A 14412-nucleotide genomic window follows, 5' to 3' on the forward strand; every position below is an offset into this window, starting at 1 on the left:
AGGCTGTGTGCTGCGATCTTCGATGTGACGCTCGAGGCAAGCCTTGATAGAATATAGGAATAGAGGCACTAATTCTCAATTTCCTACGACCATTAGCTTCATAATTCATGAAGATTCATGAGCCGAGCTCGATAATGAGTTGTTCTGCAAAGCTTTTATTACGAAGAAAAAATAGCTAGAGAGCCAGGCAACCATAGTGGCATACTATATTTTAGACTCAATCATTGTTCATAACCTCTTATAATATCGGCCGCGTGTTCCGCCACAGCATAGACCGTAGCTTGTGTATGTGCCGCCGGTAATATGGGCATGATGCTTGCATCCACTGCCCAAAGTCCCTCGACTCCATACACCTTCAAGTTGCTGTCTACAACACCGCCCCACTCCCGAGGCATCATCGCCGCCGTTCCAGCGGGATGGTCAAGACTTGAAGCTAGCCACGACTCTTTCATGACTGCCTCGATCTGAGCGTCACTACTCACGCCTGGGCCTGGCACCAATTCGACTGCTCCAAGCGGCTGAATACTAGGGCTCGACATGAAAGCACGAGCTTTTGCAACTGCCCGGATCAGAAGGAGTGTATCAACTGGATTGGAGATGGTGTTGAAGTCGATCAGAGGTGCGATAGACGGGTCTGGGTTGGTACTGTTGATGCTGATTGTGCCTCTCGACAAGGGCTTTTGTAGGGCCACCGGAACGGTTTCTGAGCCTCCGAAGGCGAACTCAACAATACCTGCCTTGGGGTTAAGAAAATGCTCCCTTAACACATTTCGTTGCTGGAGGTAACCCTTTACCAATGCCGGGTTCTCGGCGTAGACTTGAGGGAGATGCTGTAACGGCTCTTGCTTGCTCACCGCCTCCGCAATGGATTGATAGTTGGCCGGGTCAAGATCTTGTAAGGACGTGAACACAGCTTTGTTTCCCCAGGCATGGGTGTGTGGCCCGGTTCTGTTGGTCTGGTACTCCGCCCAAGACCTGTTGTAGAAGGTCTCGTTGCTCATCAAATTCGGATTGAGTGCAGTGTCATTTGTGACTAATTAGATGCAAGATTAGCTGCTGACTGGGCCGGAGGTCTCAGTAAACATCGCTTACAGTCGTAAACCATGAAGATGGCTGGATGATCATGAAAGTTCGCACCGACACCAGGTAAATCAACCACCATGTCAATATCGAGGGAGCTCAGCAGTTTCTCTGCACCAATTCCGCTGAGCTGTAGAATTCGCGGAGTGTTGACAGCGCCTGCAGCTAGTACGATGTTTTCAGATCGCACGAATTTGGTCTCCGAACTATTATCGCGACTGCGGATGTCGATTCCGACTGTCTTGTTACCCTCGAACTTGACAGCTGCTCCGTAATGGCGCACGATGAGGTGCAAGTTCTGGCGGCCGCTAACAGGACGGAAGTATGCGGTCTCGGATGTCGAGCGTGTTGCACACTCGCCCCCCGAGTTTTGAGGTAGCCAGGAAATGCCGACGTTGTCTCCGTCAGCGCCGTCCTTCAAAACGGGAACCTTAAGATGTTCGACCCAAGCTTGAGCTTGAATAGCTTGAAAATACTGAGCTAAGCGGTCCGCGGCTCGGCAAATATATGCAACTCACCTGCTTCTGGCCACTGCCATGACGGAAAACCAATCCTCACGGGCCCCTCTCCATATGCTTCTGGAGTCCATTGGTAGTTGTACCTATCGACATACTCCTGAGAAGGGGGTAGGAAAGCCGAAGACTTGCGAACGTATTTCAGAAAAGTGTCCCATCCCCAGCCTGGATTCCCAAGGGCTTCCCATGCGTCGTAATCAGCTACGGAACCGTGGTCCCAGGCCATACCATTCACGGTTGAGCTTCCACCTACAGTCGCGCCAATGCGGAGCCGAGAGGTACGGTTTTTGAGGTGGGCTTGTGGAATAGAGGTAATGTTGTAGAGGTTGGCTGATTGGTCGAGTGTTGTAAAATACGGAACGGTAACGTTCATTGTATTGACAAAGTCCCCGTACTCAATTACTAGCACCGTCTCTGAGAACTTGTCAGTTAATATTCAACAATGTGTCTCGTGTCGAAAAGTCATAAAATAGAGCAAAGTTACTAGTATCTCTTACTGTTTGTATTTTGGCTAAGTCGATTGGCCACAACGAGACCACTGGTGCCACCTCCGACCACAACGTAGTCGTATTCTGCGCCGACAGAGTTGATACTTTTTTTGACCTGATTTTGGCATCTCGACAGAACAAAATCTTGGGCCAGTAAAAGAATGACGAGGTGAAAATAGTGCATGACTAGGGTCTTCATCAAATCCTTTGTAAAGGTACGTCCGAGGGGAGTTGTATTAACAATTAGAGCCACAAGAAAGAACACGATATTAAGTAGTTTGTATTTAACAGGAGATTTACGAGACACACCGTATTTTTCATTCCCCTCTTTTTGTACTGCTCACGAGAAAACTGTGACGACACTGGTGTGCCAATGAGAATTGAAACTATTGACTGTTGTGTAATGCACAGTGCTGGTGTGCTTATTGACCAAGCTAGCTACGAAATGCTGCCGCTAGCTAGTTATTGGCCAGAAACAAGGGAGAAACATGTGCGCTCATTTCGGTAAAGTATGACGGAATGTCGCAGAATTGTGTAACAAATGGAAGTGTGTCGTGAAGCTAGAATAGCTTCTCAGCCGGTCGTCCATAGACTATCAGCAGGACCACCACTACTTTACATTTCAATTCCATGGATGAGAATGATTCCGGCTCAGTGACGGACTTCGAAAAGCGTTCGCTACATTGTTCCAGGTATAGGAAGTAAACCACATTTAGTGGAGGTTTACTAAAGTATTTTACACAGCTGACAGAACAACTGAAATTTAATGATAAATGGTGTATAATTATGTATGACAGTAATTAGCTCGCTAGAGGGCGGGCATGAAGTTGAGGTAACGACGAGAACCCGATCACACTCACACATCTAAGGGCAGATTTTCGAAAAGTCTCAATTCAGGAGTTGGAGCAGCTATCTCAGAATCACCCAATTAATTCTTCAAAAGTTATTGATTGCTTTAGCTTCGATTTCAGTCGATCCAAGTCCACGCCGGCAGAAAGTGTAAGTAGATTCTAGCTGTCAACGAAGACACCACGGCGCTGACTGTCTCCGAAGTTGAGAAGCTTCACACATTGGCCCAAAATGGATCATTGGTGTGATGAACCAGCGATAGGTTAAATGTTTGAATTTATTTTGCACTGAATAAGAGAGTTGTTTGGTAATCAATTTCTCATTTGCACCATCCTTCCCGTCATAGCGCCAATGTCAGATGGGCAGCTCTCTGAGACGGCTCCAGAATTTTCAAGTCTCGCGTCAGGAAATCCGCTTGGGATTCATTACAGATAATGGCTTAGACTAAATTATTCTCAATCAGTATTATTGAAGATTGTTTTGAGCTGAGGAAGGAAACATACCATTATTGACTCGCAGACTAGGCCAGGACAGAACGGCTTACCGTCGATCATGTGGCAATGGCACTCCGCAAATGGGGCGGCAGCCGAGAGGGTTGCAAAGACTGCAGCAATTGCGGGGATAAAAAACTTCATGGCGAAAATAACGGTGCTGATTTTCTATATTGAGCTCTGAGGATCAATGTTGTATCAAGATAAGAAAATGGCAACCCACGAGGCCAGGTTCAGGCGCTTTATGTATACCTTGCCGTGGCCAGCAAGGTTACTGACGAATGGACCTATTTCCGTCACCGCCGTCATGCAATATGACTTAAGGCACAAGGTTTTCGACGACCTTGATGGCAGAGTTCAATGGAGTCATCGTGTGGCCAGCAAGTTAGTCACCCCATCGCAAAGCTATTACGACCTTGATGGTAAATTCAATAACACCGTCATCGCCGCCAAAATTGTTGCCAACATTCCGGCGCTCGAGACTATTTTCATATGCATTCAAGCCATGGTTGAAGTGAAGTCTGATTCAGCGGTTTTTCTGCGTCACGTGATATATAAAGCGTTGTTTACTGTCCTGTTACTAATGATGTCGTTGTGTTACGTGACACTATACGTGATCGGGTATTTAGTGCCTATTTCTTTTTGCCCGGGGTTAGGTAAAACAGCATTATCTCAATTCGCGATATCCACTGTTGCCTCGAAAAGAGAAGAGAGAAGGGAAAAGGTGAGCTATGCAGCAGAGAGAAGTGGGCTCGGCATCCTAGTTGTTCAGGATATGATAGTCCTCCTATTCAAACAGTATCGTTGTTGGTGTCACAAGATCCAATCGGATGGGGCTGAGCAGTAGTGAACTCGAATTATAGCTACAAGAAGAAGAAGAAGAAGAAGAAGAAGAAGAAGAAGAAGAAGAAGAAGAAGAAGAAGAAGAAGAAGAAGAAGAAGAAGAAGAAGAAGAAGAAGAAGAAGAAGAAGAAGAAGAAGAAGAAGTTATTACCGTTTGCCAGCGCTGTGGGTATGGGTTCAGAGTACTATCGTCACGTTTTCAAATCGTCTTTATTAAGTCAATATGTGTACCACCCCTGTTGACTACAAAGATTGGGTAGGGCTGGCATCTACTTGCACACGTGGTGACCAGATCGACCCTAGCGGATCGATCTCTTCACATATCCTTGTTCTTTCAGTTGTCGTGCTTTTCCGCTGACCAATAAGCCACTTACCTGGAGTGCACGGTTAGCTTGGGAAACGCTGATGACAATTACACCTGTCTTATCACTTGGGTCACAAAAAACAGTGCTGTAGTTGCCATACCATAACCAAAACACTACGAATGCCATTAATTCAAAAGTCCTCGTTCGATGGCAAGAAACGGGAAGAAATCCCATCGTACTTGGATTCCATCCCCTCTGCTTTGAGAAATTCGCGAACACATCGTAAATGGGCCTTTTTACCGTATCCTCAGTGACGTGGTGGTAGTGGCAAGGGTGAAAAATGCGCAGTTTTTGGCCGCCTGAGAGTACCATGAAATAACATAGTAGCACACTATGTATTTGATGGTGTCTCACGTAGAAAAAAGTCTTTGCCGCGAACGCGTTGTCTTGTCGCTTGTCCCGGGTTTACATACATCAACAACTTGGCAATGTCAGCCTATATTTAATTAGGGGAACCCCTTAAAACAAAGCCATGTACATTGTCTCGGCGCCGCCGCTATCCGTTGCGATACACCAAATCTGTGATGCAACCTTGCGCCCGTTGGGCCCACACATGCTTGCGAGTCAGACAATACTAGTCAATGCTTATGTGTCGCGCAAAAACGAGTGATCAGACAAGCTAATATTGTCCCCCCCTGTCAACCCAAGAGTACCGTGCGTTCTAGCCTATGCAGAGTCCAGCAGACAGTGGATTCAGGTGATAACACAACTATCTTAGAGGCAAAAGGGATAGTCTTAGCCTATCCTGACCCGGAGCGCAGCGTAGGAAGCAAGGTAAGTTAGTACTATTCTAACCCTCCCCAGCGGAGCCGTTTTAGAACTTTAAAAATCTAAGAAAACTGGATTTAAACTGGATTTAAACCTGCAGCCTTTAGGATATAAGGTTTATTGCTGTTATCGCTGTTATTGTGCACAGTACCCTCAGGTTGACAGGGGGGGGGGGGGGGGGGGGGGGGGGGGGCAGTATTAGCTTGTCTGTAGACTCCGCAAAAACGACGCCGTTAATTGCGGGCAGCAATTAACGCCTTATCACATCGTGACACACACCCCTAGATCGCAGAAAACCCCTTTTTCTGTATCCGTAGTCTGCCTCTAGGCAGGGAAGCCCCACAGCCCCCAAAAGGTACGCATTACCCCAGAGTAGATTTGCTACAACGCTTATTAACCTTCTAATTAGGTACATCTCGCTAAAGTCTAGGTAGTTGCTGTCTTGACTTATCTGGGTAGAGTATTTACAACCTATCCCTAGCCTCACGGGATTTAAACCTGCAGGGTCTATAACGCTCAGACGCCACTCTACAATTTAACTATTGTAGCATAAAGGCTCGCAGAACGAAGTAGGCTCATAACTGTTGCGTAAAAACGACGCCGTTAATTGCAGGCAGCAATCCACGCCTTATATCACATCGTGACACTATGTTATCTACCAGAGAACATCATGAATGAGGCCCAAATAGCCAAAAGAGGTGATAGTTCGAGTAGCACCACATTGCGTATAGAAAAATGCAATTCACCACTCAGGCCAGACCTATGCCTTGTGAGATAAAGGGGAGGAAGCCTCATTAGATTAACGTTTACCAGCTATTGAGCATATACATTACCTTGAAAAGCCAAGAATCATGTAAAATCCCCGGGATGTAGTAAGAATCAGCGTTTAGAGCGAAGAATGGGATGAACTGGCCGCATGGGGCATGGGCTGGCTCTGTTCGCCAAGACTAGAAATCATCTTTTGAAATGTGATTGGTCCTTATTTGTAGCTCGACTGAAGCCCCGCAAGACGAGTCAGACACTGGCAACCCAGCTTTGCACAGCCTCGGAAAGGAATCCATCTGCTCATCCCCTAATTGACTCACTTCCATGCTCTACTACTACAGCAATACATTGAGTAGGCGGCAAAACGGCACCGCTACGCATGTCATCGTGAACTATCCGAGCTAAAATACTCAACACAATTCTGAGGAATGGCCGGAAAAAACATTTTGTCAAGAGGGATATTGCGTTCCATGTACATTGCACCGGCCACGGCAGGCGGCTTGAAGTATCATTTTCCGTTGTTAATGCACGTGGGCCAGTGTTAATCTGCAATGACTTGACTTGCAAAGCTCTCATCGTAGCAAAGCAGTATTAACCTACCCATGCTGCATTTGGACCCCACGCTAACGTTACACTCAATTGATAATTCCGAACCCTATCACCACCCCAGATGCAGCTCCCCGCTTCACTGGATGATTCGGCTACGCCGAATTAATCGATACTGGCCTCCGATTTTCTGAACCCTGCTTGCGCCCACCGGATCTAACGTCGTAAATGTCGGCTTCGACAAGGTTCATGTCCACTCAGTAAGTCAAACCAACGGCATTGGCCGATTAACAAGGGTTCTCTTTAGGGATCTGCTAATTAGAGTACTGCATCCTAATATAAGTTGTACAGTTGACACGATGTCTTGAAAAGTATAAGATCCTAAGTGAAGTAGGAAGAAGAAAGCACAACAGCAAGAAGCCCCCAACGCTCCATTTTCACGAACAGTCCCTCTCTTATTACACTCTTTACTTCACTGCAGTCTTTCTTTCTCAACCTTTACTTTCTCAATATGAGTTTCTTCAAGACAGCTAGGGCTTTGGCCATTGCACTGCCCGCCGTCAATGCAATTGCCCCTCCTGCCATCAGCGGTTACACCCTTACTTGGGGAGAAGACTTCGCTGGCGCCGCCGCAACGTTGCCCAACGCCACGAACTGGATTATCACCACTGGAACATCTTACCCTGGTGGCGCCGCAAAGTTTGGTACTGGCGAGATCGAAACCTACACCGATGCCATCGCAAACCTGCAACTCAGTGGCAAGGACACTTTGCAAATCACTGCTCTCAAGGACGCTGCTGGAGCTTGGACCTCCGCTCGCATCGAAACGCAACGCACAGACTTCGCTGCCGCAGCTGGCGGCAAGATGCGTATTCAGGCCAGCCTCAGCTTGCCTAATGTAGGTACTCAGGGCGTCGGGTACTGGCCTGCATTCTGGGCGCTTGGAAGCACATTCCGTGGGAACTTTAAGTAAGTTATTAGTAAAACCAATAGCAAAATCAGCGTTAAAAAGTAATTCACTAACAATTATAGTAACTGGCCTGCGTGTGGTGAGCTTGATATCATGGAGAACGTCAACGGTATTAACCAGGACTGGGGTACAATGCACTGCGATGTTAACCCTGGCGGTGCTTGCAACGAAAAGAACGGTCTCTCCGGTAACCTAACATGCGGCGGAGGTGCTTGCCAGGGCAACTTCCATACTTACGCCGTCGAGGTTGACCGCTCCGCATCGCCAGAGTCCGTGAAGTGGTACCTTGACGACGTTGTATACTGGACTGTCACTGAGACCCAGTTGCCCGCAGACATTTGGGCACAGACTGTACACGTTCCGTACTACGTTCTGCTCAACCTTGCTATTGGCGGCGAGTTCCCCGACAAAGTCTTCGGTAGCACTACTCCGACTGCCGACACTGTTTCTGGCGGCGTTTTTGAAGCCGAGTACGTTGCCGTCTACCACACTTAGGTGGAGTTGATTTTTAGTCGTTGAGATACCCACCAAGAGCCTTTGACCTTGGGAGAGCTTCTGATGACACATTTGGAAACGGATACGACACCATTTTAGTTGAGCTTGTTTCGAACGGGCCTATATGACTTCGAGGCCGCTGTTCTATTTTTGTATAATCGGAGTTTATGGATTTTATGAATGGATACGATGCATAGACCAATTTGTTTTGACCCTCGCCCGCCGCAAATGATGGATGCCGGAAGACTTTGTCTGTCTCTCCTCTGGAAGTGCCCTTACATTATAGCATTCTAATGTTTCATCACTTTTCATATTCCTTGTAAATTGTATGAGACTGAGCTGGAGGTAGGTATGAGAGGAGGAGTTGAGATAAGAAGGTCGAGAACGTACAGTGCGGGTTTCATATCCGCTCTCGAGTCTTGCAAACTGTTGCTTTTGGCTAGGATTTTAGGCCTTATTTTTTTCCTTCTTATTTTCTTGCTTCATCTATAGCTACCCGTCAAAAATATGCAATCGCACTGAAAACTTCACTAGCACACTTTTGTCTGCCTCGTGCACAAGTTTTAATGAATCAACCCAAGCTCAGGATGCCATGTTCGGCCGCCAGCGAAAACCCGGATAACAACCGAGCTACGACCGCACATTCCAACGGACATTTCAAGCGCCGGCCACCGAATGAAGTCCCCGTTCGGCCACAGCCATCCTTGAGTCCGAGGTCGTATCTTCCCGTAGAGTCTATGACGATGTGATGCTGCTCAGCACTTATCCTTCGCTAGAAACCAGGGAATCACGGTCTATGACGACAAACACCGCGCTAATTCCACACACCGCTCGGGCCCGATTGGGAAAAGAAATACTCTAGGCTCGAACTGACATCTGTACAACTAGTATAGACCCAAAGCAAACGGACTTTTTCTCCAAGCGGACCGACATTTCATTTTTGTCCGGGACCGAACCGGTTCATGATGTTTAACTTTTTGTAACATCATGGATTGCGTGAAGAATTAGAAGTAGTTTAGGCACATAGATATTAAATCAATAAAACTGGCCCCTTGCCCTTGCCGGTTCATTGAAACAGTTACAGACATTATTGCCCACTGCGCAGAAAATAGGACATTCTACGAAGATCACCATGTCATCAACGCCGCCGCCAATCGCAGAACGCACCCTGGCCATCTTTGGCGCAACAGGTCGTACCGGAAGCGAAACTTTGAAAGCAATCCTCGCCAAACCGGATCACCCTTTTATGCTGAAGATCTTTGTCCGCTCCCGCGAGAAGCTTATTTCCATGTTCCCTCGGTTCAAGACTGATCGAGACGTAAGGATCATCGAAGGACAAGTTACCGACATCTCCTCCGTAAAACACTGCCTTTTGGACGCGGGTACCATCATCTGCGCGCTCGGCGACAACGACAACAAGCCCACTGTGCGTGTGCTGCAAGACGCTACAAAGTCGATTGTCACTGCATTAAATCAACTTAAGAGCGATGCAGGTGGGAAGTGGAAACCACCGCGATTTCTCTTGCTCTCGTCGGCCACGTGGAACAAGCGGTTCGATGCACAAACACCCGTAGCCGTGAGCTGGCTTATCAAAAATGCTTTCTATTACCCCTACGCAGACCTTCTCAGGGCGCACGAGACATTGCAATCCGAGCCGGAACTGTTGAAGTTGCTGCTCATACAGCCACCGGCAATTATTGAGGAAGAAGAGAGCGGGTATACCATTAGCGCTGAGTCGGTAGGCCTTGCAGTGTCGTATGCAGACCTCGGCGCAGCGTTTGCAGAGTTGGCGATGAACGAGGCGTATGAAGAGATTGGGGCGGTTGGTGTTACTTCAAATCTGGCCAAGAAGGGCTTTTCGAGATATGGTTTTGAAATCTTATATAGAGTGATTCGAGGGTTGATGGCGAGCTTTATCCCTGGGTTCTGGAGGCTGATGGGCTGAGATGAGGGAAATTGAACAATAACATACTCAGGTGTGTAGTACACCAGTATTGATTCTACTGGACATTATACAGAATAATTAACTATTGACTTGTTCTCCGGAGAGTATTTTTTCAAACACGCTGCACATTTAGCATGCCTTTCCATATAGACTTGATGATGCTTAGCTTAGGCCTAGTGCGTCGCGAAGTCGTCAAAGAGGCAGCATCGTTGTTGTGCAGGACATCTTCTTCCTGTTCTTCCGACAGAGCAATTTTCTCCAATTGCCGGATTTTCCAAACGCGAAGAAACCAGACTGCGATTGATCAGCGCACCGAAACCTTTGAACTGCTGGTTGAACCTCAACTTACTTGATAGGAAGGCCGCAATGTACATAAAGCCCGTGAACACCTGAACGTTCAAGTAGGCGTCGATACCGGAAGTCTTGATCGTCAGAGCAATAGGCTCGGCAAAGGTTGCTGGGATGACGAGAACCATCCAGAATAAGGACATTGCCGACGGGAGGAGCTGGATTCCGACAACTTCGGCAGCAACAGGTGCGACGGTCGTCCAGAGCACGCCAGAAAAGGCGCCGAAAAGTGCGAAGAAGATGATGCCCACGGCGTGCTTCCCGGCGAAGATCCAGATGAAGAATGTTGCGAGGCCAGCGATAAGGGTGCCAAGCCCAGCAACGTTGATGCGGCCGAAGCGATCGCTGACTAGGCCGATGACGGGGCGTCCGATACCCTGAGATACTGCACGACAGGTCAGCGCCTCGCACTCGTCTACAAAAAAAACTGGATAACCTACAATTAAATACCGCCGATACGATCGACCCCTGACTGGCACTGAAGCCAACAGTCTGGGCATAGTCCGCTAGCGAGAAGACAGATATCACATATCCGAACAACCCAAAAAAGCCCCAAGACAAACACAGCCAAAATTCACCCCTTTTGAAGATGTCCTTGTGAAATGGTATGTGCACGCTGCCGAGAGCCTTGTTGCGGTCCTTGACCATCAGACAGCAGGCACCGTTGACGGTGAAGGATAAAATCGCAAGGATGCGAAACGCCCATGGCAGGCTAATGTTACGGATCATGGCGTTGGTGCCAAGTGAATATATGAGGCCACCAAAGCCGGAGCCGGCGGTAGCGATGGAGTTGGCGAATGAACGGCGGACAACAAACCACTGAGGAACGAGACCGACGGTGGAGTTGAAGGTGAACCCCATTCCCACGCCGAAGCCGATGCCTTGAGAGAGGAGGAGATGCCATATTTCAGTCGTGAACGAGGCGCCGATAAGGGCGACGCTGGGAAAGAGAAAATGTAAGAGCCTGGAGAGTATTATGCGGAGTTGGACGGGACGGACTTACGCTTGGACCACGACGCCGATGCCGAGAGAAGCTTGGGTTCCGATGCGGGGGATGCAAAAGGTGACGATCGGGGAAATGAGCAGAGCTGGTCCGAGGACGTGAGCAAGGTGACGCAGGGACACCCGGGGAAATGGGGAGCGAAACTTACCCACAGAAAAGGATAAGCCGCCGACGAAAGCCAGGTCAATCGGGCTGGCGCCAGGAAATGCTCCAGAGTGAAGGTAGTATGCAAGGAAGACGGCGTAGGACTGCGATCACCAGTGAGAAAGCCTGCTCTGCGTACAGTCACGGGTAGCAGCTATCAACTCACTGAATTCAAGCCCCAGGTGTGAGCATTGGTGAGAAAGACACATCCAACGACGACCCTGTTGCCACCAGACGTCAGCATCATGCGGAACCAGCACAGCGGGCCGAGACTCACCATCCATAGCCGCCTTCCTTGAACTCTACAGGGTCGCGCGGCTGCTGGACGGTAGGGTCCTCTGTAGAGTCGTCATTCTTCTTATTATCGGCTGCACCCGAAGCACTGTCAGGCACCCGTACCACGAGACCGTGGTTGTCTTGTTGATCAAGTGAAGCAGAGCGAGAAGGCATACCGGGCGGCGCCAACTCAACCTGTGCGGGTTATTGTCGATAGTAATGAAGTTACGGTAAGAGGCCATGAAACGTGCAACGTGCGAGGCTCGTAAGAGAGGCCGGCATCGGCGGTGGGCAACGACGTCGGTATTTCGGCTGATAGAGTTTGCTGTTGGACGTTGTTTAGTTATTTGTTCCTGGTGACTGAAGCTCTCTAGGTTTGGAGATAAGGCCAAAAACAAAAGCAAATCTAAAAGGTTGATCTAAGCCTTAACGGTTACAAGGATTATAAAGGAGACTTGGAACTGGGTAAGCAAGTAAATGAGGGGTTTCGCCTCCAAGCAAAACCAAAAAATCTCTGAAGAGCAGGCGGCTTCGGTTCCGATCCGACCAGCTAGTTTTTCCTCCTTTGGTTTTGTTGCGTCGGCCTGGATCTGGATCGGGAATAGACCGGGAACGTAAACAGGCAGTAATTAGCCGAGATTGCATGCCTTATCTCGGAAGAGGGTCAAGTGACAGGCTTGTAAACCAATGCAGTCAACGACTATTACGGCTGATAAGGACGGTACTAGTCCTGGTGCCTGAGATGTGTAATGGAATACCGTCATTAGCCGTATCGTTTGACTGATGTTTGCCATGAGGGGGGGTATTGGCTTTCCTGGGCCATGAAAGAAACACGACAGTTAAGAGTTTCAGGCTCTGCTCTCCAGAGCACTACGGTGCAAATTCTGATATTTTTACGCTGGGGCTCTCCTACATTGTTCTCAGACGGCGAACCGCAATTGGTTCTGTTAGGTTTGTTCGAAACGGGTGGGCAGTAGGGCAGTGCGTTGTAATTTCTCTGCTTAATCGCCCTTCAGGCCTTGGGGCAATGACTCGCGCGGATACTTTGCGGTGCTGGTTTTGCGGTGCGGGCTCCGAAATTGGGAAATAGTTAGGCCTACCGTCACTCAATACAGATTGTTTGGTCATTGTTGTACTTGTCAGTCCTTTTGGCAATGCCATCGCAGAATGGAGCAAAATATAAAACCGTTATGCAGCCATTGACACTCATTCGGCTGTCGGTCTCCTTTCAACCTATAATCAAGTGGATGATCCTCGATCTCACTGTTGAGTCATTATCTGGGTTTGATATCCCCAGGTTCGTTTTGTGTGATTGGCAAATATAAACACGCCGCAGCATGTAATGATTGAGAATCACTAGCTCATCTTCCCTTCTATCTTGCTTCACTACCAACGCATTGAAGAAACTGATACAACGATAGGCTAAATGAACCACTGCTTCTCATTGTTTGATTCCCCGAAACAACAGAGCCAGTCTATTTTATCAAGAGGCAAAATGTATTTCGCTGCTACGAAGACTTGAATATTGTGAGAGGTCCTTTAAACTAAGCGAAAGTTCCTCTACCACATGAGAATGGACGTATGGTATCAAGCTGGAAAGTTGAGAAGGCTGTACCTGCCGTATGCCAAGCACTAGAAGACACAGAACCTACCCATGCCATGAGAGAATGCAGACATAATGCCAAAAAAGGTGATGTTTTTTTGTGACTTCTGCTCAACCCTTAGGTTTCCACTTTGCGAGGTTCCAACGGTCGTAACAAATGGCATAACGGGTTGCTGTGATATTACTCAATACCAACGTGTCAACTGTCAATGAAGATAGTTGAAGACAACTGTCATGCAGGATATTGCCGACCGACACCGCTTTCCGGAACGACGTCGCTTATTAATCCGACCCTCGCTCCTGAATATGGATACTCGCGGCGGAATCCACCAAGCGAGGCAATATTTAAGGAACGTGGATTATAGCACTATAGATAGAAGAAACAAGCCACTTTCAACTACATGAATTGCCCCCTAAACGCACTGCTTGATGATAACAACACTATCAGGCCGGACTACACTTGAAAATATCACGTACAGAAACTCGAATGTGACCTGCAGACGATCTGAGCTTGACTTATAGTCAACAGAGACCGCCTTCTATACATCCTAACCCGCACCATCTCTTGTATTAACCATTGTTACTCGCGTTCCGTGGAACGTAACTCCTACAAACCTGGCATTCATATTGCCGAACGATAGGGAAAATGTCAACTTTCCAGGTACGTTTGGCTGCACGGAGAAAATCCCACTGCTAGCACTAACGCTGAGTACGGGTTCCCGGAGAGGCCGGTCTTTGAGCAGCTTTGCCTCATACGAACTCTGCCCGGGGTTCGCGGACAAACATGTGATAGCGTTACGAGCATTGGAGTCAGGAAGTTGGAGGGTCCATGGAGAGATGCCGCATTCGAAGTCGCCCATGAGGGGGGACCGCCGTAGGCAGAACATGGCGTCGGCGTCGGGATGGGTGTCATGGAAC

General features: G+C 48.3%; 5 protein-coding genes across 5 annotated transcripts; 3 read left to right on the plus strand and 2 right to left on the minus strand.

The window, feature by feature from the left end:
- Positions 1-30: 30 nt before the first annotated feature.
- LY79DRAFT_560762 (GMC oxidoreductase) lies at positions 31-2364 on the minus strand. The gene is made up of 4 exons (XM_060558351.1): positions 2093-2364; positions 1599-2009; positions 1093-1545; positions 31-1033 (listed from the first exon to the last, which is right to left on the minus strand). The coding sequence occupies exons 1-4, from the start codon at positions 2280-2282 to the stop codon at positions 222-224; spliced, it is 1866 nt and encodes a 621-aa protein (XP_060411744.1). The 5' UTR covers positions 2283-2364; the 3' UTR covers positions 31-221.
- Positions 2365-2969: 605 nt separating this feature from the next.
- LY79DRAFT_560763 (uncharacterized protein) lies at positions 2970-3627 on the plus strand. The gene is made up of 2 exons (XM_060558352.1): positions 2970-3376; positions 3436-3627. Exons 1-2 carry the CDS (start codon positions 3291-3293, stop codon positions 3605-3607), a joined length of 258 nt encoding a protein of 85 aa, XP_060411745.1. The 5' UTR covers positions 2970-3290; the 3' UTR covers positions 3608-3627.
- Positions 3628-7061: 3434 nt separating this feature from the next.
- Positions 7062-8400, plus strand: LY79DRAFT_636461 (beta-glucanase). The gene is made up of 2 exons (XM_060562272.1): positions 7062-7679; positions 7743-8400. The coding sequence occupies exons 1-2, from the start codon at positions 7222-7224 to the stop codon at positions 8173-8175; spliced, it is 891 nt and encodes a 296-aa protein (XP_060411746.1). The 5' UTR covers positions 7062-7221; the 3' UTR covers positions 8176-8400.
- A 907-nt stretch (positions 8401-9307) lies between these two features.
- On the plus strand, positions 9308-10120 carry LY79DRAFT_520247 (uncharacterized protein; the record flags this gene model as incomplete). The annotated part of the gene is made up of 1 exon (XM_060555217.1): positions 9308-10120. The coding sequence occupies one exon, from the start codon at positions 9308-9310 to the stop codon at positions 10118-10120; it is 813 nt and encodes a 270-aa protein (XP_060411747.1).
- LY79DRAFT_560769 (major facilitator superfamily transporter) lies at positions 9789-12470 on the minus strand. Its single transcript, XM_060558353.1, has 7 exons — positions 11893-12470; positions 11782-11836; positions 11620-11719; positions 11472-11556; positions 10909-11408; positions 10470-10853; positions 9789-10414 (listed from the first exon to the last, which is right to left on the minus strand). The coding sequence occupies exons 1-7, from the start codon at positions 12063-12065 to the stop codon at positions 10233-10235; spliced, it is 1479 nt and encodes a 492-aa protein (XP_060411748.1). The 5' UTR covers positions 12066-12470; the 3' UTR covers positions 9789-10232.
- Positions 12471-14412: the final 1942 nt, after the last annotated feature.

This window comes from Colletotrichum navitas, assembly GCF_030913465.1.
Source record: "Colletotrichum navitas strain CBS 125086 chromosome Unknown LY79scaffold_52, whole genome shotgun sequence".
NCBI lineage: Eukaryota > Fungi > Ascomycota > Sordariomycetes > Glomerellales > Glomerellaceae > Colletotrichum > Colletotrichum navitas.